The 23,403-nt window shown below is 38.1% G+C and overlaps 2 protein-coding genes across 3 annotated transcripts; both read right to left on the bottom strand.

Annotated features, from left to right (window-relative positions):
• Positions 1–57: 57 nt before the first annotated feature.
• On the bottom strand, positions 58–5,523 carry LOC116332101. Its single transcript, XM_031754961.2, has 5 exons — positions 5,356–5,523; positions 3,587–3,886; positions 3,225–3,503; positions 2,584–2,673; positions 58–1,149 (listed from the first exon to the last, which is right to left on the bottom strand). Coding segments are annotated over exons 1-5 (804 nt in total). The 5' UTR covers positions 5,489–5,523; the 3' UTR covers positions 58–1,147.
• A 5,471-nt stretch (positions 5,524–10,994) lies between these two features.
• On the bottom strand, positions 10,995–22,594 carry LOC116332075 (SLAM family member 5-like). 2 transcript variants are annotated; one of them, XR_005609093.1, is made up of 7 exons: positions 22,493–22,594; positions 21,344–21,466; positions 15,455–15,754; positions 15,092–15,367; positions 14,737–14,838; positions 14,006–14,049; positions 10,995–11,378 (listed from the first exon to the last, which is right to left on the bottom strand). XR_005609093.1 is itself a non-coding variant. In XM_039602556.1 (6 exons), exons 1-6 carry the CDS (start codon positions 22,548–22,550, stop codon positions 11,208–11,210), a joined length of 951 nt encoding a protein of 316 aa, XP_039458490.1. In that variant the 5' UTR covers positions 22,551–22,594; the 3' UTR covers positions 10,995–11,207. The 2 variants fall into 2 exon arrangements, 1 of the variants encoding a protein (XP_039458490.1); XM_039602556.1 differs by lacking the exon at positions 21,344–21,466.
• Positions 22,595–23,403: the final 809 nt, after the last annotated feature.

Here is a 23,403-nt window from a genome sequence, read left to right as displayed (position 1 = left end):
GATTAAAAATCATTCCCTGGTTTGATGATTCTAAGAAGACAAAAGGGTCCAACACAGAAATATCCAAGGTGTATTTAATAAATTGTGTGGTAAACGTGTGGTGACAGGATAATTTCTTTAGTGCATGTAACCACAGAATAAGTTTAAAAAGGTTTTTTTTTTCAGACTGTACATGAAATTCACCTTAGTCCACTGTAACTGCCTCATAAATGACAGAAGAGTGTACTTACACTACATTTACTTTGAAGCTAAAATATACTGTTGTTGATTTAATACATTTGTTAGAACTGTAACCTTTTCAAGAACAGTTATTAGTGATAACTTAGTAATAGCTTTACACATGTAATTGTTATGCTATTACATAGGCTGCACGGTTGCATGGTTGTTACCATTATTTCCCAGAATATTAAGAAATTAGGGGTGGCTCAAAATTTTTGCACAGTATGAGCTGGAAACTACTTAAATTACTATGAAATTACTATCAGTCAAAAAAATGCCTGCCACAACAGCACGTACTCATTTTGCATGACAGCCACACTCCCACTGGTGAGCCTCCTTTGAATTGCCAATGGGAGTTCCACATCCAATGTATAAAAGGTGGCAAAATCAGCAGACACCAGTTTTGACCTATATTTCGTCATGACACTATTTCTCCATTAAGGTTCACATGTGTAACAGAGAGACCTGGTTGATTTTGGCATTTATTACAGTCAGTTATAACCTTTTAAATATGAATTTTTATAATCTGCAAAATATAGTTATTGGTTCGACTTTAAGCTGACATTTGAAAATACAAGTAAAAAATGGCATGAAATCCAAAAAATTGTGTAACATATCTGATGCATGAGCTCACTATTTCATTCCTTCATGCATTGGCTTTCTTGCCAGTTTTCCTGCCCTCCTCCTTTCTTGCTATCTAATGTGTCTATCAACATCCCAGTGCTTATGACAAAGCTATAATTATTTTATAGATATCTAAGAAAGAATCTACAGACACGGAGATTAAAAAGACACAAAGACCCACCCACCTCCCCCCCAACAAAACAAAACAAAACAAAAACAATAGATTTTGTTTTGTGGGAGCTCATCCATCATCCGTCAGGGCACTCCTGAGAGAATCTGATTGCAATATTTGTCCGGGTTGATTTCCTAGAAAAAATCCAAAATATCATGTTAGATAAATACTATTGTCAAAATAATGTTGTACAATTACGCAATAATTTTGTTGGCTCCTTTTGGTGGAATTGAATGAATGGGAATTCTTACAGTGGAAGTTACATAAAGTACAAACCAGCAGATGCTTCTGGCTAAGTGAGAAACTTCTGAGTGGCTGTATCTTAATTTTATTATAGTTTACTTTATAAATAAAATCCATTGTCCACTACACTTTACTGACTAAGAAGCATATAGAGACAACATGGTTGTGCTTTTAGGCTTCCATCAATCTTATATTTTTATTCACAGTTCTTTTCTGGCTGAACTCCCTTCTTATCTGTGTACTGTCATATGACTTACAGACAGCTCGTTTGTCTTTCACTCCTCTAGCTCCTCTACAAATAATTTTTTTCAGAATTTAGTAGAACACAGTTCTCCTATTTTGTACATTGGTCATAGAATAACCTTCAAAATGTAACAAAGATTTCTGCAATGGAATAATACAGTTACTTCTCTTAAAGTGGAGATGAAAAACTACAAAGTCTGTATAAAATGAACCAGGATTTAAGAAATAAGTGTTTAAAGTGTTTAGAAAATATTTAGCGCCATCTTCTGCCGTACAGCGTCAGGTTGGTTGGTTGGTTGCAGTCAATAGACTTATATTAGTATATGTTAGCTGACTAATAACAGAACCAATAACTCAGGGGAACATAAGGAGACTGAAAATAAAAATCAGTTTAAGGAGGTCATTTCTGTACTGCCCCGTGCTGCAACTATCACTTCTGTGTTAACAAATCACGGATATACTGCTTCTTGATGCATGCTCAATCATCCAGGTAAGGAAAGTCTGTAAGAGGTGGGCAGTCTCTTGAGAAGCTGAAGATGTGACTTGGATGACTGACAAAACATTTCTCCCACATCCAGATGAACAGAATCAACGTTTTGGGAAGGATATACTGCCCATTTTCACTCTTTGTCTCTTAAGCAGTAAATACACTGACACAGGAAAACTTTTTTTTTTTGACAGCACAGCTCCATGGTGTAAATTTGCATTTACACATGTAGTCTTTCATGTCCACTTCAAGCTGGTCTTTGTATTATGTTCCTTGTTGTTTTCATTCTTTTTTTAAAAAAAATTTTTGCAGAATTTTTCTATTTGCTTGTGTTTTCAGTTGCGCTGCATTTGACTTTTCAGGGCCACCACTGTTTCGAGTGACAATTACATCTTTAAAACCTTATACCAAACAAATTTATACTGCTGTACCAAAACACAATTTCAGCTGCACTGTAATTCTTATGGCATTGCAGAATCATACAAGGAATGCTTTTGTGCATGAAGTGTATGCTTTAATACAATGCAAGATTTCTGTGTATTTAGTGTAGTGTTGATTCACTGTTGTTGCTGCTTAAAAACACACTGGGACTTACATTTTGTGACAATGCAAAGGGCAATGAAGACAGACAAGAGAAAGAGACCAGCTGAAGTTGAAATCTGAATTAGGGTGGCTCTACTGGGAACTGCAAAGAAACCAAAACATTGGGTTAGAAACGTGTTCTGTATGCAATAACTGTACAATTATTTCTGTTAGGGTAGACTTGCTCTAAAAGCCCAAGCACTCAACTTTTGCAAATGTGGTGGCTGATTTAAAACCCTTTGAGCTCTGTTAGAGCTTTTCAGTGGCTATTTCAGTGATTGTGATTTTTTATAACAACTATTAAACATCATATCTACTGATGTGCCAATTTACTCCAACAAATTAGTGTCACAAACATTTGCATACACAAAATGGTATGTTTGCTTCTTCAGAGTGAGGGCTGACCATAATGGTAAATGCATGGTATTCATGATCAGAACAGGGTGTGAAAACTTTTACAACTACACTAGAATTCTTCACCAAACCGAACATGGGCTTGGAGGTTTTGAGACGGAAACCTTTAGTTTTACCTGGAAACAGATAAAATCCTTAGGATTAAAAAAATGCTTTTAGGTTTACAATTCTTTGTTCACTGAGCTGAATAATATATTAAAGTGGATTTATCATTCATATCATCATTGCTCTTATACTTACCTGTAATTGTCTTGCAGTCAAACTTGATCTTACTGTATTCCCAGCTAACTTGGTTGCTGTGATTACACAGGATAAAGTCTTGCTGCAGGTAGACAGTGAAAGAGGATGAATAGTTTTGGGGTTTGAATGTCTTTTCTTTGACCTGAGAGCAGTTTTTGTCATCACATCTAAAAGAATGGTGGATGGATGAATCCACTGTGCTGCAGTTCACAGCAAGGACACAGGACTCTGAGCTGCCAGACACAGAGTCCACTGTCAGGTTAACTGGAGACACTGGATCTGAAGAGTAACAGACATAAAGAGATTTAAAACTGGTCTATGCCTTATCAAAATTTCAAAGGATAATGAAAACAGAAACCTACCTTGGACTATGACCTTGTATTCAGCTACCTTGTGGTCTTGTGCCCCAACCACAAGTGCAGTATAATCTCCACTGTCATTGTGTTGCACATTCTTTAATACCAAAGAGTAATTTTGTCCAAATAGCTCAGCCCTTCCTTCATATTTGTCAAACACGACTGGATCAATATTAAAACCATACTTAGCTACATTGTTAGTTTTATTACATTTCCAGAACAAATCAGTTTTTTTGTCAAGTTTAACAGATTTCTTTATATCCAGATGTAAGTCCTTTCCATGCCGCACAAACACATATTGGAGCTCTAAAAGAACAAAAATTTAAAAAACAGAATTAAAAAAACAACAACAACACAAATGCCAGAATTATGTGCATGAAGCTACATATGGTCAAATTTACTATAATGACAGAAGGTTATGTCAACTTAAGATTGCTAAAATAATGTGAAATAGCATTTAATTCTCCTAAAACTATATCAGATTCACTTCTCTATATTCTCCTGCCCAATCTGAGCAGTGATGTGAAACATGGCAAATGCCTTCAGTCAGTTGAGGTGGTGTGGAGCAAGTTATATGGGCTTCTTAGATAGAAAACCTGCTCCCACGAAGACAGATGGTTTCACTTTCACACTATCATACAGAGATGTGCTTAAATTTATTAAACTTCACAAAACATGACTATCCAGAGTTCTGAGCAACAGGGAAAGATGTAGTCAATTTGCTATTAGTTATTTAATGTCACTTCCACAACTGTTCTGTCACATTGTCTCTCCAAAACCTTCAGTTGTGTTTTGGGGGAACTCCCTCATTATTTTAAATCAAACTTGTCCTGACATTTCGGATAGAAACAAAATATTTTAAAATATTCCCAATTACCCTCTTTTATCTGATCACTTCTAAATAGTATTTAAATGTATAATAATGAACTATACAACGCTGTGAGGAAAACAAATCTGTACGTGCCCATCTAAAAATACTGAAACTAAATTTAAGGAAGTGATCCCTCTTCTTTTATTTTCATCTGCGTCATGTACCAACATAATACAGAGCAACTACCTAAAGTTCGCTCTCTCTGTCTTTTATCTCACCAACAGCACAACAACCTCACTGCATATGACGGTGTGTACTGCAGATCCTCTGAAATGAGGATGAGACAAGGAAAGTAAAACTAAATTGAAGGCAAGCAAGTAACGAAATACTGGAACATCTAACACAGGAATGATGAACACAGGAGGGCGGGAAAACTGGGAATTAACTATAAGCGATAAGTGTTTTCGGGGAGACATGAACAAATTATGTCTTTTATGATTAAAGCATTATGAAAGAAAAAAACACAACCTAAACAGAAATTACCTTTATAATGCTGGGAAACAAAACATAAATAAATCTAGAAAACAAAACTCTTAACATATAATAATAAATTAAATTAAAATGTTGAACTTAAAACAAACGCACCCAGGATTGTGACAAAACCACTTTTGTAACTGTTAGCCCAAACTCCCTAGTAGCTTACAGCGCTCTGGAATTGTTTTTCAGAAATGCTCTCTCTCCATTTGATGTATTACGATGTGTCTGTCAGCTTATATACAGCACGTCAATACCAATATGATCCTGTTTATTATTTGTTTATATTACATTTACTTGACTTTCTTCCTCTCCTTCCCTAATGACTTTATTTGCTGTACATATTTTCCAACATACATTAGTGCTGAGGTAACACCTAGGTTTAAAGATAAATTGAGATCACCCAGTTAGTATAAAAGTTTGTTCTTACCATTTACTTGACATGAACACAGCCATAAAAAAGCGCTAAAAAACACAATCCGCTCCATCTTGACACAGCTTTGGTTTGAGAAAGCAGAAACTCCCTGCACATGTGACAATTTGATTCCAGTCAACTGAGTCATTTGCCAGAATGTACATATTAAGTTCCCTTTCTAATACCCTATTCTCACATCCTTCGCTCGCATCTCTGGTGAGCGGGACTGACAGGAAACAAATATGTGCAGTTTCGGAAATTACAAAACAGGTTTGTGTGTTGATGTGGAGAAAGGTCGGATCGAGAGAGACTGAAGTTCGGTTCACCTCTCATCACATCTGAGAGAGGGTGAAAAGACTTAAAGTGCTAAAGCACTTTCTTTGTGTGTTTTTGCTAGTTGTAACTTTATTCTTTATAATATATAATTGGATATATAATTGGATATCAACTCACAGTTGGAAATTCCAGCAGAGACACCAGAGGGATTGATGGCTGCCCAGAAGGTGGACTTACAAAGTGGACTTGGATTCAGCTCCATCTCTGCGCATCATCATCATTGCCATATTGTCTTATAATTCTGAATTGCAGCGCACACTTTGAGAAGATTTGGGGTCCCTCTGTATTTCAGGAGGACAAGAGTTGGTCACTAAACATAAAAGTGATGTTAAATCACCAACACACGCTCCTCTTCACAGAGCAGGAGTAAGCAGCCACAATGCACAGCTCACTAATCGTAGAGTAGAGTCAGCTACACCAAAAAAAAGGCAGCACCTACTGTAAGGCAGGAAGCATACATACAGGGTCAAAATCACAGGAACACAATCTTATATGAGATATTGAAGACAGAATCATATTTAAACCCAATAACATTTCTCATTTTAACATCAACATTGCACTATACTCGACTCAAAATCACCCAGTTACCCTCTAACATGTGTTTTTAGGTTTTACATATAGGTGTTAGCAGTAAAACTGGTATATATTATTATAAATCATAAGCTCCCTACAATGACAATAAACTCATTAGCTGAAATAGTGAAGCAGTGCTATCAGACTCTTACCTGTAACAAAGTAGTTTGTTCTTACATTGGCAGTAATAACACGGTGTCAAGCATGGCTCCGCTTTTCTGATCTAATTAACTCAGAACAGAAAACATGAAACAGAGTTTTCATAAAATAAATTTACTTTCTATGAATGCAACATTAGTCCAACTTATAGTCCCTCAGATTTATGTTCTGCAACTACATCATCAGACTGAGCTCTTGATTATAGAGGCAGGGGGGACTGCTAAGCATTCTGATTGGCTAGTGGTTAATCGGAACTATTGGTCCCAGTGTAAATAATGATCACCCCATGCAGGTAATACAAGAGATGATAAGATTACATTTTTAAGAACTATGAATGCATAAAGGCATAATAGACATGCTGCTCCAGTGTGTCCATTTCACACTTTGTCTCTCCAAAGAATGACATGACACGGACACACATGCAGAACCTGCATTACCAGCAGGGGGAGATATTATATTTAAAGCCAAGAAGTCTGTAGTGAGAAAAAAAATGTATGAAGTACATTCCAGGGTCCTTAATCACCAGAAACGATTAAGCTAATGTGCTAATATTATAATATGTATTGAAATGTAAATGTGTTAGTAATGTCTGTTTAAACACTTTCCCATGATTATTTTCATGTTGGCTGAAAATAAAATATCTCCCTCTGCTGTTACTGCAATTTACTGCAACTTTGCCATGCATGTGGTTCTTTAAGCTCAATTTGAAGAATATACCAATGTTTTAAAATTATTTCTTAATGTTCCTGGTTTTTGGTGTGATGGTTGTGTAGGAGCCATATGAGTTGTTCCTTTTTTGGATTAAGAGGGTTGATAGCAGATAGATAGCATTATTGTGCTATCTACTGTACAATATATGAACTCATATGAATTTCAAAGCTGTTCTAACAGTCCAACACTGGTCTCTCAATCTCCCGTTGGAGAGCCGTGAGCTTCTCCATGATGTTATCAAACTTACGCTCCGTGATGTTGTCATTCTTGTGCTCAAAGAGCCGATTCTGAGAACTCACGACTGCAGTGAGCTTATCCAAGATGTGATCCAATTTGCGCTCAGAGGTGTTATTCCGAGCGAGCCCCTCCAGATGTAATCCAATCTGCACTCAGAGGTCTTATTCTGAGTATTCACGGCAGACATGAGCTTCTCTAAGATCTTGTCCGTGCTGCACTCAATGAGCCCATTTGAGAACTCACGCCTCGTCCCATCATTTCAATCCCAGCGGGCAGCCTTGTGGGGGTTTGAACAGCCGGTTCCGCTTCCTTAATTCTTCGATAAGCCAGGGCCAAGCCAGCTCCAATCAGCAAGAACCCTGTTATCATGGTTCCGAATAGGTAGATATCTTCACCACTCAGGCTCACCCGAGCCCAGACTTGAGAAAAGGGTGTCAGTTGCATTCAGGGACCAGTTGATCAAATCCATAATTCTCTTTTAGGTTTTAGAAAACAGACTGTGAGAGAGTGTTCCAGGGAAAGTAATACAAAAAACACGAGACTAGACAAGGACACAAGAGGCTAAGCAGGGAAGCTAAGGGAGAGGAGGAGGAGGAGAGGAGAAAAGTGCGACCGCCTTCATCAAGATAATGTGGCTGCGCCTTCGTTGTGTTCCCACTAGTGCTGTCAGCGTTAATCTCGTTAAAATGACATTAACGCCATAACACAGCAAATCTCCATTAACGAGTTACCGCAGATCGCCCCGTGCATGGGGCTGGACGGCGTCAACACGTTAACAAGCTAACTGCGCTAACGCACTAGTTCCCACCAATTGAGTGTTGCGTCGCACATCCAACATACTGTTTTACTTTTGTCCATGACGCGCTTATCATCAGGGTCATGCTTCACATGAAAACCAAGATAGTTCCAAACGCCAGATCTGAATGAGGGTGGGGGAGGTTCAATTTCGGGTAGCGTTGAGGCAGTTGCCATGTTGCAACTTGTTCCCTGTGTGTTAGCCCTTTGACAGACTGGCCACCTGTCCAGGGTGTACCCCGCCTCTTGCCCTATGACAGCTGGGATGGGCTCCAGCACCCCCTGCGACCCTGAAAAGGATATGCGGATGGATGTTTCAAATTTTACAATGACCCTGATGAAGGCCGCAAGCCGAAACGCGTTGGTCACTCCTTTATTTGTCACTGCAGTGTTGCACGTACATGTTACATGCAGGTCCTGTGGTACTTTGCCACATGACTTCCCCTCTCTCTGTACAGGCAGGACAAATGTATGGTTGGGATGAGCAGAGTAGTTTTTATATTAAATTTAAGGAAAGATTGTTGAAGTTTGATCCTGTAGCCTGAATCAAATCTACTGAGCTATAACTTCTGTGTTTATGCCTGTCTAGTCTGTACTATCATGAATATGAGTGAGACTTTCTGCTCCCAAGCACCAAAGCTGCTGTGAAACTGTGGTCAGCTCAGACCTAAACTATAACACCTTAATTTAGTAAGACCTGTCAAACATTCAGACTGAGCCGAAGATGCAAGAGGTGTTAAAACTCTATGAAAAAGGAAGTGGTTATCAATGCATGAAGAGGGAACTACTCAAAGGGTGTAGCCAGTTTTTTGTTTGTTTGTTTTTTGTTAAACTACTTAACACTGATTTGTGAATAATTCAAGGATAGAAAAGGCACCTAATTTGAGGGATGAACCTTATCAGACAACATACACAGCAGAAACAGTCATTTGTGCATGTGAAGGCACATGCTCAAATACATGTTTAAAGCAACCTTCAATCTTCATTAAAGAGGTTGAGGAGTAAGGATGTGGCTGTGCAAGTAGAAGACAACAGATAAGGAAGATTTAGAGCAGTGCAGAGGGTAGAGGGTATGCATACAGTACAAACCAGTTCTTCTCCCATTGCAATACAAAGTTGGTTACTATATGTACCAACAGAATTTGTGATTTCCAAAATTATACTCCTCCTTTAGTATACTATCAAGTACACGCCAATGCTACTGTTTGGCCTGTTGATGCAAACTGATGTACTTAATTGTATTTCACCAACATGACAACTTTATATATAATTGTGGCCAGAAGTACATATATATACACACACACACACAGGGGCATGAATGTTACAGTAATTTGGGGAATCCAAAAGTTGTGCATCCAATTCTGTCAGTAAAGATGTATGCTATACAGTCATTGAACACTGAAAAAAGATCAATTCAAAGATAATGTTTATGTATAATCCAACTTTGGTGGATATAATTTGACATTACTGTCGTGAAATTGAAATGACAGGTATCAGGATATGGTGTATGAGGACCCAAGATGCAGAGGCTGGTGGAGGTTTAACAAAAGGCACGCTCTATATTGAGCTGATATATAAAAAAAAAAACATAGCACACAAGGTAAAACACAAAAACTAAACTGAAAAACAAATCCAAACTATAAAACTCATTAAGGAACTCAGACACTAGACCAGGAAACAAGAATAACACTGGAGAACTGAACAGTACACTCTGACGAAGGACAAAGGGAGACTGAGACAAGATATACACAGGAGGGTGATGAGGGGAAGTGGAGTATAGAGGAGGAATCATGAGACGAGGAAGTAAACCTGACACAAAACACACAACACAATAGACTATCACAATAAACAGGACATGTAACAAACAGACACAGAGACCCTGACTAAAGAAAATGAACTTCCTTATAGCTTTGTTAGCTTTATTTTAGATCATTCTTGCACTTATAGGCAATCACATCTGTTATACGTTGGCACAAAGTCTGAGGTCTTCTTTATTATCAGCTTATAACTGCTGTTTACAGTTCTGGGGCGATCGTGGCAATTTGTCTTGTAATCGGAAGGTTGTCGGTTCGAGCCCCGGCTCGGACAGTCTCAGTCGTTGTGTTCTTGGGCAAGACACTTCACACCCGTTCACCCGTGGTGGTCAGAGTGCCCGGTGGCAGCCTCGCCTCTGTCAGTGCACCCCAGGGCAGCTGTGGCTACAATATAGCTTGCCATCACCAGTGTGTGAATGTGTGTGTGAATGGGTGAATGACTGAATGTAGTGTAAAGCGCTTTGGGGTCCTTAAGGACTAAGTAAAGCGCTATACAAATACAGGCCATTTACCATCCTTTACTGGTCTGAAAGGTCAGTTAAGGCATAAGGAGGAAAAAGGGCCCAAATGCAGGAAAAATGAACTAACACAAAAACGTTTGTGTCTGAAAGGAGCTTGAGGTAGTCAACCCATGACACATATTGTTCACAGAACGTTTACAATCATAACACATCTAGTTAATACAGGCTTTGGACAATGAGATTGGTTCACACAATATTAGTACCACCTTTTCACATTTAAAACATTCTAAAACATTATTGGTCAGTTATTTTGTTTGTGTTGAGCAACTGCTGCCAAACAGAAAAAATAACTCAAGTCTTCAAAAACATGTATAAATAAGTATTAGGCAATACTAACTTTACTTTAAGCTGTGCTCCTTGCAACACATTCATCAAAAATGTAAAAAAAAAAAAATAAAATAAAATAAAATATATATATATATATATATATATATATATATATATATATATATATATATATATATATATATATATATATATATATATATATATATATATAAAAGCTGTATATAGAAACCAGAACACTGTAGGAAAGTTCATGAGTCCATCAAAAGCACACCTTACAGAAGCCTCAGTTAGTCCTCAACATAAAATCTTTCTCTACATGTGTGATATACTTTCTCTTCTTCCCTTTTTTTTTCTCCAAGAGGACTTTGACAATTGTATTGCCTTTGGTAGGCAGTTACTTTTTAAACTTTGAATTAGAATTTCTGAAGAGGTTTTAGGATCTGGGATTGTATTCTACCTGGGCATACAAGCTCTCAGGCAAAGCTTTGCTTCTGGCCTCAGTGGATCCGTTGGGTCCAGAGTGAGGTCTCACAAAGCTATAGGTGGATGTTGGAGAAGCATCACTGATTGGACTCTGTTCCACGGGTGGTGTTGTTTGGATAACCTGGAAAATAAATTATAGATAGCTTTTTTGCAAAGTGTATTTCCCATTTTCATTCAGACTTTATTTGTAAATAGTGCCATTACACTGCATTAACATAAGCAGGAATTTTATTGTGATTAACAAAAGATCACCTGTATCCATGACTGCAAAAGAAAATTACAATGATTTTTTTTATCCAAGTACATTTTATTCAAATGTGTTCAACACATACTTTTAAGATATTCTTAATCAACAGTGCAATGACCTGCAAGTGCACTTCAGAGGCTAAGAATAATTTACAAGAATTAGGGAGAGTCTTCAACTCAGCACTAGACTTAGTGCAGCCAGACCTACACAAGCAATTTGTGGCTGAGGTAATTTGGCTCTAAAGCTAAACTCCACCATTGTGTCTTTTTCTCCCATTGTCTGTCTTCCACATAAAGGAATTACTATATCTTAGAAAATGCACTATTAGCTGGGAAGATAGCTCTGGAGGACTGGAAGCACTGGATGAAGGGGGCAAGCATCAGACTGGCCACAAGAGTTTATCATTCTTGCAAAATCTAATGATTAAACTCCAGGCAGGCTAGATGGTCACTGTTTTGGGGTCATTTTAATTTCACTAACACTCTGGTTCATGAAACATTCAATCAGATGCTGTCTCAGCAGTTCTCCAAAGAATCTAGTTAACCAGCTAAAGAGACCACTTTGTCACTCTCTTGTGCGTTGGGAGGTATAAAGTTTGTTTAACCAGATGTTTAATCTATTGAGCCAGATTCCAGCTCAAGCCCATCCTAACAAACTCTATAGGTCATTCTCAATACACTCATGGATTATCCATTGGGCCCACACTGCCAAGTTCACCTGCCACTTGGTGGACCACTCTAGATAAGGACACCCGCAAATATTTTTGCTAGCAATAAAACTGTTTCCTAACCCACCTCAGGTTAGTTACAGCCCTTGCTGACTCACATAACTTTAGACCTTGTTTCCTGCTTACTTTGATCACAAGGCAACAGCGTTATCTTCACTGTAGATTTGTATTCTGAAAAAGATCATTACAAATCAGGTCCAAACTGAAAGACTAAATTAAGGGTTTGAAGCTGTTTTAGACATGGATAGAATATGCACACAATTCTCTAACTTCTGGTGCAGCTGGTCTCTCTTCCTTTCATTCATTACTTCCATACCAACCTTCTGTTGAAGTAACAGTTGTCTCTGTCCAGCCAAAATTTATACTACATTTTATGTTCTTCCACTAAAAAACTGTCTACAGCTTTCTGTAGGCGACCCTCAAAGGGAAGATGTTGTAATGGTACTGCTGGGTTGGATTTATGGCCTGTGGGTTTGTTTTTGGCTGTCCTCCCTGTTTAACTTTTAAGTTTAAGGTGAAATTGTTAAGTTGGCTTTGTGCTGGTGATTCACCAATGAGGGGAGTCTTCTCATTTTTTCCATGCTTCCGACACCTGAATAGAACAATCAAGTGTGGGTTATTCTAAGGCTGGAGGGTGCATCAGTTCTTTTCAACAGCCTTTCTTTAGCTGTTTGTTTCAGTTAATAGTTAATAGCCTTTCTGTCCTTCCTCTAGTTGTCCAGTTAGTAACCAAACTATGACATGTGCTTGTGTCACTTGTTCTTATAACTGAATATTTGTCAATGCAACTGGCACTCTATTCTCGACGAGAAGCCTGGGTTCGGGACAACCCAAGTGTCCTGGAGGGACGTTTCCTGCTGGATATACAATGGACGGGTGGCAGAAGTGGCACGTCGTGTGCCTGGTGGGACTGTCTTTTGAGGACATTGAGGACATCTACCTATTCGGAACCATGATAACGGGGTTCTTGCTGATCGGAGTTGGCTCGGCCCTGGCTTATCGGAAATTTGAAGAAAGCGGTGAATGCCTTTCAAAACCCACCCAGGAGACCAGTGATGGACATTAAGAACAACTGTAAAATTGATGCAGTTTGTTCGTCCCAAAACAACATTTACAACATCTCTCATGCGGCTACCCCCCCACCCCGATGGTGCCAGCTGGACAATGCTTAAAGTTTGGTGGGTAGGAGAACAACAACAATTCTTCCCAGAGATACAATAACAAGAACGAACTGAATCTCTTGCCCTATTCCACAAGGTCACCTGCGTAGGCTGCGGATTGTTGATTTTCACCTTTCCTTCCATCCGATGTGGACAGTGGCTCAGCCGGAGGCACAATCGCGAGATTGCAACGTCCCAGATGCAACTGTTCACACTGGAATATTTTCCCATGTAGCTTGTCTGTGATTTATTGTGTTAAGGTGTCATGATATCTGTCCTTTCTTTGTGTGTTATGGAGTTTTTGTTTTTTTCCTCATACTGACTCCCTTTTGGGGACCAGTATGAGCGGAATTTCTTTTTTTCAATAAAAAATTATAAGCACAAGCAAACAAATTCAGTAATCTGATAACACATTAACTATATAAAGAAAGGCATTTTAATTTAAATGGTTTACTTTCCAGACTGAACCCTCTGGTTAAATGAAACATGGAACATCTAAAGATTCAGAGTTCAATCACCTGAGCAAAAACACGTAGTGTGACCAGTAACACAAATATGTGTCCGTTAGAAGCTGCTTGCTTGTACCTAAGTCAAATCTCATTTACCACACTTACCTCAGGAACTGCATACACTGTGTTTTCAATGGTTTCTCTGGTATCTGGTGGTCAGACATAAATAAATAAATATGTAGTGATTTGCTTTAACTTATATTTTTCTTTGCAGGCTTTAACTGATGATTTCTATTATTCTGCATTCCTAAGTCATTTCAGCTGATGTTACATTAAATCCAAATCTTATCAAAAATAATTGAATTCTCACACATAAACTAGACCTGGCATGGCACTCCAACCTGATATCACATGTAATAGACACACCAGTCCACTGCGTCCATTTCAGGCTTCACCTTTCCAAAGTGTAAAAAAGACACACATGCAGAAGTTTCATTACTGTATGCGAACGCTGCAGTACCAGCAGGAAGAGATAAAATATTTAAAGCAACGAAGTCAGTAGTGAGGAAAAACGTATGATGAAGTACATTCAAGGGTTCTTAATATATGTATACACGTGTAAATGTATTAATAATGTCAGTTTAAATGCTTTCCCATAATTATTTTCATGTTGGCTTGAAAAAAAATATCTCCCTCTGCTGTTGCTGCAACTTCTACATGCATGTAGATTTCACATTTCAGCAAGGCAAAGCGTGGAATGGACACAGTGGTCACTCATAGTGGGGATCAGTAAAGTACTTTGGCAAAAAGCAATGTATTTTGCAACAACAAGTATTTTGATGATTTTTTATTTATTTACTTTTGCAATATCTTGATAAATACTTGCTTGGACTTACTTTTTTGTTTTGTTCGATGATGAATATAACCTACAACAAGGATTATGATGATGGCAACAACAACACACACAGTCACGATGGTATTGTTGGCATCTATGTGGCCTGTAAAGGAAAACAAAACTGATTACAAAGGCACTGTACAATGTAAGTTGTTATTATTAATACAAAAAAAAATAATATTAGATATTTATTATATTTTTTTATTATATTTTTTGTTAGAGTAGAAAACTCAATCTTCAAATATTTTTTATTTTTAGAGTTCGTAATGTTGTTGTTTGTAAGTTCTGTTGCATGACATCTTTAAAAGGTTATCTTTTAAATTTGCATTCATTATTTCTGTGGTGTCTAATCTTACCTGACTTCATGTCACATTGAGATTTTAGCACCATTGTGCTATTTTTCCAGCTTACGTCATTGCTGTGATTACAAAAGACGGTGTCTTGCTGCAAGTAAACAATCAGAGAGGAAAACATGTCTGTGGTGCTGAGATTTTCTTCCAACAGAGAGCAGTTGTGAGCATCACATCTAAAAGTCCGGCTGATGTTCAGCTCCACTATAGTGCAGGTTACAGTCAGGTTACAGGAGTCTGAGCTGCTGGAGGTCAATGTCAGATTAACTGCAGACACTGGATCTGGGAATTAAAAGCAGGTGTGAATAGAATTAACACAGATATATGCTGTGACATGATTTAGAAATGAAAATTAAAAAATAAACCTACCTTGGACTATGACCTTGTATTCAGCTGGCCTTTGCTCTTTTCCCCCAGTCACTACTGCAGTATAATCTCCACTGTCATCGTGTTTTACATTTTTCAATACCAAAGAGTAATTATGTCCAAAAGCATCAGCTCTTCCTTCATAGCTGTCAAACAATACTGCCTCTTTATTATAACTAATTTTACCAACATAACTAGTGGTATTAAACCTCCAGAAAAAGTCACTCTTTTTGTCAAGTACAACAGGTTTCTCTACATCCAAGTGTAAGTCCTTTCCATGCAGTACAAACACATGTTGGAGCCCTAAAAGAAAAGAAAACCAAAAGATATCAGAATCATGAACATTCAGCTCCAATTCTGTTAAACCAAACACAACTGTAAGACAAAAAAGACCTGACACAAATATTGTTGAAGTGTTGTGGATGTTTATTTTGTAGTACGTTTTTCACCAGAGTTTTTCTGCTGTGTTGGTCAACCTCTCCTGACACCACCCACTGCTCCACCCTATCATTTGATTATTTTCATTATTGTCTAGTCACATGGGCATAGAAAAAAAGTGCTTGTGTGAATGGGTAAATGAGGCAAGTTGTGTAAAGCACTTTGAGTGCTCAGAGTAGAAAAGTGCTGTATAAGAACCAGTCCATTTACATCTAACTGCTTGCTGTCTGTGGCACCCACCAAACATTATAGGTTTCACACGTCAGATAATCAGTATCAGAATCAGAATACTTTAATCATCCCTAAGGAAATTATGTTTGTGAAAAACCTGAACTTTTATGAGATACAGCTTCAATCTCACTTCAGATAGTGCAACTCTCATATCTCGAGATATGACCAAATATATTAAACCAATCAAAACATGACCAGGGTTTGGACCAGTAAGCAGAGTCTCACACAGCTCTCTGCAGCTTATCTCCTACTGTTATACGCTTAAAATCCCCATCGCCACAAAGACTCTGTGTGTTGGGATTTTAAGGGTATATTTCTCAGTGATTCCAGATCACCAAGAAATAAGGCAAATAATAAAAAAGTTACCCTTAAAATAAAAAATAAAAAATTATTTTATTTGTTTAAACTGCACCAAAAAATGGCCTGTATTTGTATAGCGTTTTACTAGTCCCTAAGGACCCCAAAGCGCTTTACACAACCACTCATCCACCCATTCACACACTGGTGATGGCAAGCTACATTGTAGCTACAGCCACCCTGGGGCGCACTGACAGAGGCGAGGCTGCCGGATGAGAGGTGAAACGTCTTCAAGCAACTTAAAGAAGTCCAGACGCCTTTCTTTGCAAACTCCTTTGACTACGATGACCTGGATGACTGAGAACCTTCACAGACATACTCTCTGACTATTAGTGCTCAGTGAGATCAAATTATTACTGTGGGTTTTTTCATTAATCTTGATGTTGCAAGTGTTGTAACCAAATTTAAGGAAGTTCCACTTTTATTTTCTTCAGTGTCGAATGCCAGTAAATTGCAGAGCATCTGCAAACTTTACCTCCAGGTCAATTATCATCTTCCTAGTGCTGAAGCCTCACTGTATACAACACAGGATACTGTGGCTCCTATGAAGATTAAATCAACATCCTAGGGAGGATTCACTCCTCAGCAGGGCTCTAGAGTGCGACGCAACCTAAATTTTCAATGGTGCAACTAAATAAATCTGACGTCGCATCGGTGCTACCAGCCGTTCGAGTAAAAACACAAAAGTCTTCGTAACTCTGAAAGTCTCCGTGTGGTCAACAACAAATACACATCATGCCCATATCGTGGTCAAACCAATCAGAGATAGTCAAGGGCAGGACCTCTCTGATTGGCCATGGTACAGATATTCCTTTAGGCCTACGTGTGTGTACTTTTGAAATTGCTGGCGGGCAGAGTAGCCTAGGCCCGACAGAAGAAGATGTAGCTGTGACTAATGAGAAAAGATGTAAAGAACGATTGATAACTTTTTCGTTAAGGCCTGATTCGTCCGAAATTCATAGCAAAGTTTCTGACAAAGAGTCATCAACCTCTCATGTTTAACACACCATGAATTTGTGATTGCATGGGCACCGGTCAGTTTTCTATTGCCGATTTGCAGGGAGTAAGGGCGCCGTATAGTGGTGGACTGATCGATCGGCATTAGAGCGATACTAGCCTGTTGAGATTGATTCTTTACTTTAAGTTTTCCCTCTTGTTTGCAATACCCTGAAGTGCAAACCACAAAAACAAATCACAAAACGCACAACAAATTGAAAAGCGCAAAAACAAATTGAAAAGCGCAAAAACAAATTGAAAAGCGCAAAAACAAATTCACTTAACGCAAAAACAAATTGAAAAGCGCAAAAACAAAAACCAAACCGGAAGAGGTAGGTACCAATGCTGCAACAACAGGCATCACTGATTGGATGAAGGATCCGGTAGTCTTTTGAACCGGAAGTTGTTCTGTTCGGAAGTTTGGTGACTGCTCTACCAACTTTTTTCCACAACTTGGACAAAACATGTTGGCTGTATCCCAATTCAGGGTCTGCAGCCTTAAAGGCTGCATTTTAAGGCCGATTACGTCACAGCGGCGCGCAGAAGGCTGTCCCAATTCAAAGGCTGCTCGAAATGCGGCCCTCAAATTCGGCCTTCATTTCACTGAATTTTAAGGCTGTGGCGGTGTAGACTTCGTGGCCCAACATATCCCACAATTTATAGCGCGGCAGTCACTGTGGATAATTTTGCTGCAGACGGCAGAAGCGTAGCGGCCGAAGAGTAAACTGTTAAACGTAAGTACTGAATATGATGTCACTTTTTATGTGCAAATGTTTAATAATGAGGAACATTAAAACACTACTGTTGGCCACATGTCGGCAAAGTTATTTGCCATTAGCGGTGTTTGTACTTTCAGCGTTTACTTTGTTTTAAAGCATTTAAAATATAGTAATACAATAGTTGACCTTAATCTTACAGAGAATGTGATGATTTTATGGATAATTAAAGTCAGTCATATATCCACAAACACAACAAGCTGAAAGTCAGTGATGCTGCTCGGTTTGCAGTCCTGAATATGACGGCACAAGCAGGATTCACTGCACTGTTAATGTTAGCTATGTTATATTGCTGCCTCTGTTCGGTGGTGTCGAGCCAAACGGACTTTAACGTGTGTTTGAACGAGCTGACGGTTCACTCGTTAAGCTGAAAGAAAGATGCTTTAATCACAGGAGTCACACATGTGTCCACTGGACCATCTGGGAACTCTTCTTGTTTAGCACTCGTAATAACACAAACACTAAATCCTCCTCCTCTTGTGCTGTTTTGTAGCAGTGTGTACACCTGAGACTGTCACCTGTCTGTCTGTCCTGCACTCTCTCTGTTTCTTTCTCTCTGATTGTGGAATAAAAGTATGAACATGTATTTATAAGTTACACTTGTGTTTGAATCCTGCAGCTTATCACACATTTGATTTCCATGTGTGACAACTGCAAGTGTCCAGAGTGAGGACCGACTGAGGGACCCACTGCTGCACATCCTCTGTGAGGCTTTGCACCCCTGATGATCCACCAGGACAAACTCAGCAGTGTGTGAGGAAGAGGAGGAGGAAGAGCCAGCAGCAGCTGACAGATGGGGAGAATAGACAGACTGTTCCTGTTTGTGAAGGACTGCTAGAAACATTTAAAATAACTAATTGTCTGTCCTGAATCAGTCTTATTAGGTAATGTTCAGATAATTTGATCATTCCAGTGTTTTCAGTGTGGGAGAAAGTACTCAGAGCCTTCAAGTTACACACTATGAAAGGCAGCAACAAGTTTAATATTCAGAAACCTAAAGTATGTATCAGCAGCAGAATGGAGCTAAAAATAAATGTTTGTTTCAGTTCTATGAAGCTTTGAGTGTTTTGGATTAGTAGCACTGCTGTGTTTGTTGCATCATATTGCTGTAATTGTTTATATGCTGTATATATTCTGAGGTAAGTTGATCTATAGTGTTACCTCATATTCTATAAGGATGTGCTTGTATACTTTCTGCCCAGTTTGACCCATTTAGCAGAAGTCAGCCTGTTTAAGGCTCTGATATCTATTCTGTATGACTTAAAGCAGTTATGACATGGTCTGATTTTCTCACCCAATAAAGGGATATTTAATATATCAGTCTACTCTTCATTCTATCAGACAGTTATCACAGCTCGTACATTTTCTTTTTACACATATATGTAAGCATTGAGCCAAATTTAGTAATGCCAACATATTACACGGACAATATTTGTCTCTTATATATAATCCATCTACATATACACTGTCAAAGATACTTGTCTTTGAGTGAAGATTTAAGGTGATAGGACATATAAATAACTGCAACTTGAATCTTTACTGAAGCTCAGTATTAGACACAGAGTTCACTCACATGAATTTCACTCACATGTGCTGTACCAGTGTACCTGCACATGTGATGTGACAATAGAAGTGATTTGATTTGAGAGTTCAAACTCACTGCTGTAATAACTTATGATTAATATAATAACTATGATATTGGCCATATCATATTTACACTGACTTTAGTCTCATGAACAACATTAGCTAATTGTTATTTACTAGCTAATCTTAAATGACTGTTCAGTACAGATATGAAGGCCAGCAATCATATTTTACAGTCCTGTGGTCTCAGCCTCAGATACGTATTAAATCACACAAAGCTCGTGTAGAAACAAACACACGAACAAAATATGTTCTCCTTCATTTCCGTCAAAGCTGTATGAAACGTTTCCAGCGGTTGGTGTTATGGTTGCTAGGCAACCTGGGCAGCGCGACGGAGGCTAGACCGTCCCATTTCACAAGCCTCGCACTTCCGGCCTTAGCGTTTTTAAGTACGCGGCCCTTGAGGATCGTTGAGGCTGCGTACTTTAAGGCTGCAGACCCTGAATTGGGATACAGCCGTTGACTGCTCTTTCTCATAACCACGTTCGGTAGAACAACTTCCGGTTCAAAAGGCTACCGGATCCATCATCCAATCAGTGATGCCTGTTGTTGCAGCATTGGTACCTACCTCTTCCGGTTTGGTTTTTGTTTTTGCGTTTTGGGATTTGTTTTTGCGCTTTTCAATTTGTTTTTGCGTTAAGTGATTTGTTGTTGCGCTTTTCAATTTGTTTTTGCGTTAAGTGAATTTGTTTTTGCGCTTTTCAATTTGTTTTTGCGTTTTGTGATTTGTTGTTGCGCTTTTCAATTTGTTTTTGCATTAAGTGATTTGTTGTTGCGCTTTTCAATTTGTTTTTGCGTTAAGTGAATTATTTTTTGCGCTTTTCAATTTGTTTTTGCGTTAAGAGATTTGTTTTTGCGCTTTTCAATTTGTTTTTGCGCTTTTCAATTTGTTTTTGCGCTTTTCAATTTGTTTTTGCGCTTTTCAATTTGTTGTGCGTTTTGTGATTTGTTTTTGTGGTTTGCACTTCAGGGCCACCGTACAATCCTGTGGTTTCGGCAAAGACGAAACAGCCAGGTTGCCGGACTCGCCACTGCTGTGTCAGCGCAGAGCAGGCACACTTTACTCCCCCTCCCACCTCTTGTGTTTAGATGTTGTGTCGTCACGTGATGTGACTTTGGGGGTTGTTAAGTAGTTTACATATTATTTATATTTTCACCAGCTGTTGTTTTTGTTGTTGAGAATTTTAATTGTCATTTTTGTATTATAGTTTCTCAACAGTACTTTTTTGTTTTAATTTGTTAACTGGTTTGCGTGCACTTTTTATTTAAGATTTTCCCCCCAAATAATTGATAATAGAGCATTTTCTATTTAATGATAAACTTTATATTATAATTACAAACGAATCATGTCCTGTACTTTAGCTATTTAATAATGAAAAAGGAAACATCACAAAAAACACTTAAGGTTTTGAAAATTAATTGAGATTTAGCAATTCAATGACACATCCACCTTATTTATTGAAAAGTATCGGTATCGTATTGGATACTGCTGCTTGTTGCTTGCTGCACAGGAACGAGAGGGGCAGGGCGGCTGGGGATTCTCTGGATGGCTGGAGCGGCACTGAATAACCAGCTTGCAAAATAAAAGAAAATAAAACCAAACCAATGAACACAAAAGCACCAGAAATCATGATATAGACATATAATTTGCACCACTGTTTTTTCAAAATTGACCACTTCAGGAGGAGGCCCTGCTAGGGCCGTAACAGTATCACACACAAGTTTCACATACAACCTGTCGAAAGGGGAGGGAGGAAAGTTGCTTCCAAATAAAACACATTTTTTTCATCTGAGGGGCATGTGACTACAATGGAGGATCGTCCATAAAATATCAAGCTGTTCAGATATTAAGATGTTCAGTTTTAAGCCTTTGAGACACTTTTTATTTAATATGTCTTGAGATGTTTTAAGTTTAAATTTCAGCTCGGTGAAACACTTGAAGCACAAGCACCTTTTCAGTAACTTATCTTTCTTGTAGAACTGTGCTCCAAATAAAGAACTTTGTGTTGACAAGATTGTTAGTTAATCATTTATAAATCAATATTGTCTGTACGGAAAGCAATTTTTTTTTTTTTTTTTTTTTTTTAAAGATGAACATGTAAAACTGTGGTGTTCAGCAATGCGGTTGAAATATTTAGGTGCACCTAAGAAAAAAAGTCAGGCGCACTAATTCAACGGAGGCAAAATGTTAGTCAAGAGTCCTGCTCAATGCAATTTACAAAGGAGCACCTGAAAAGCAGACCTCAGAAATAATAAAGTACAAATACTTTGTTACATTGTTAGTTTGTACTTTGTAGAGAAAGAAAATACAAATACTTTGTTACTGTGTTAAGTATATTTCTTAGGTATCTTTACTTTATTTGAGTATTTACTTTCATGATAGCTTTATACTTTTGCGCTATACATTTTAAGAAAAATATCTTACATTTTAAAAACAGGCTTTTAATTTTTTTACTTTAGGTTTAATGCATCTGATGGAGGTTTTTATTTACCAGCATAAACGCCTTTAAAAATGAAACTGATTGGAGCATGAATGATGGGCACATAAATTACAGGAGATCAACAAGTTTAAATATTAGTATAAAAACTAGCTATTTACCTTTTGTTTCAGATGAATACATCCATAAAATTGCTCCCCAAAATAAAATGCAACGCATCTTGATATGTGCCTTCAAAATTCTGGTAAAGCTTTCAAAGTTCTTGTAAAACTTGACTCAGGAAGTTTGAACTTCCTGTTTTGTTTTACACTTTCTGTGTAGGTTTTTTCTCTCGCTCGTTCACACTTCTCAACTGATCTATTGCCACTGATGGTCCTATTTACCCTCCATCTTCAAAAAAGACAGTTTTAAAGTTCCATAATTCATATAAATTTACTGTAAATTTCAGAGCTTTGCTGAGAAATTGACAGTTTCTGTCAACAGAAATTACAAAACTGAAAACACACAACCGCTTAATGCAGTAACTGAAACTGAAACCTTTATCATTAAACATCATCACGTCTAAAGTATCAAAGTATTCAAATGTACAAATTTGCTCTGTATTATTGTAAATTGACTTGTGTGGTGGTGATGTGTATGCTTTAGTGTGTGTGTGTTACTTATGGGTTTGAGAAACACTGATGCGTGAGTTATAGTGGGAGGTGTCTGTGTTCAGCAAGGATGCCTTGAGGAGAAAAAAACAGTTCCTGAGTGTGTTGGTGCTGATTTGGATACTGTAGTGCCTTCTAGAGGGCAGTAGGTCAAAGAGGTGAGATGTAGAATGGGTGAAGTCTTTTGTAACAACAGTCGATGATCTGCTGCATTGTGTTGACCACTCTTTGGAGCCTCTTATGCAGTAACACTGTGAAGAGCCTTGGACTCATTTTTGAACTGCTTTCTTCCATTTTTGCAATATCTCCAAAATTAGAAATGTCCGGTCTCAGAGTGATGATGAAAAACTATTTCATGCATTTATTACTTCAAGGCTGGACTACTGTAATTCATTATTACCAGGATGCCTTAAAAACTCCCT

The sequence above is a fragment of the Oreochromis aureus genome, linkage group 18 (assembly GCF_013358895.1).
Source record: "Oreochromis aureus strain Israel breed Guangdong linkage group 18, ZZ_aureus, whole genome shotgun sequence".
In the NCBI taxonomy this organism is placed as follows: domain Eukaryota; kingdom Metazoa; phylum Chordata; class Actinopteri; order Cichliformes; family Cichlidae; genus Oreochromis; species Oreochromis aureus.
Note: the sequence above shows the minus strand (reverse complement) of the source record. Positions and strands in the feature narration are given on the sequence as shown.

Bases quoted from the DNA above. Each gene is read 5' to 3' on its own strand.
- LOC116332101 (XM_031754961.2), bottom strand. From the start codon at position 5,488: ATGACTCAGTTGACTGGAATCAAATTGTCACATGTGCAGGGAGTTTCT. The intron at 3,504-3,586 runs GTAGGTTTCTGT...GTTACTCTTCAG, and splicing joins ATACAAGGTCATAGTCCAAG to ATCCAGTGTCTCCAGTTAAC. The intron at 2,674-3,224 runs GTAAGTATAAGA...GTTTCTTTGCAG, and splicing joins TGACTGCAAGACAATTACAG to TTCCCAGTAGAGCCACCCTA.
- LOC116332075 (XM_039602556.1), bottom strand. From the start codon at position 22,550: ATGCGTTGCATTTTATTTTGGGGAGCAATTTTATGGATGTATTCATCT. The intron at 15,755-22,492 runs GTAAATAGCTAG...CTTTTCTTTTAG, and splicing joins GTATTCATCTGAAACAAAAG to GGCTCCAACATGTGTTTGTA. The intron at 14,839-15,091 runs GTAAGATTAGAC...TTTCCTTTACAG, and splicing joins TCAATGTGACATGAAGTCAG to GCCACATAGATGCCAACAAT.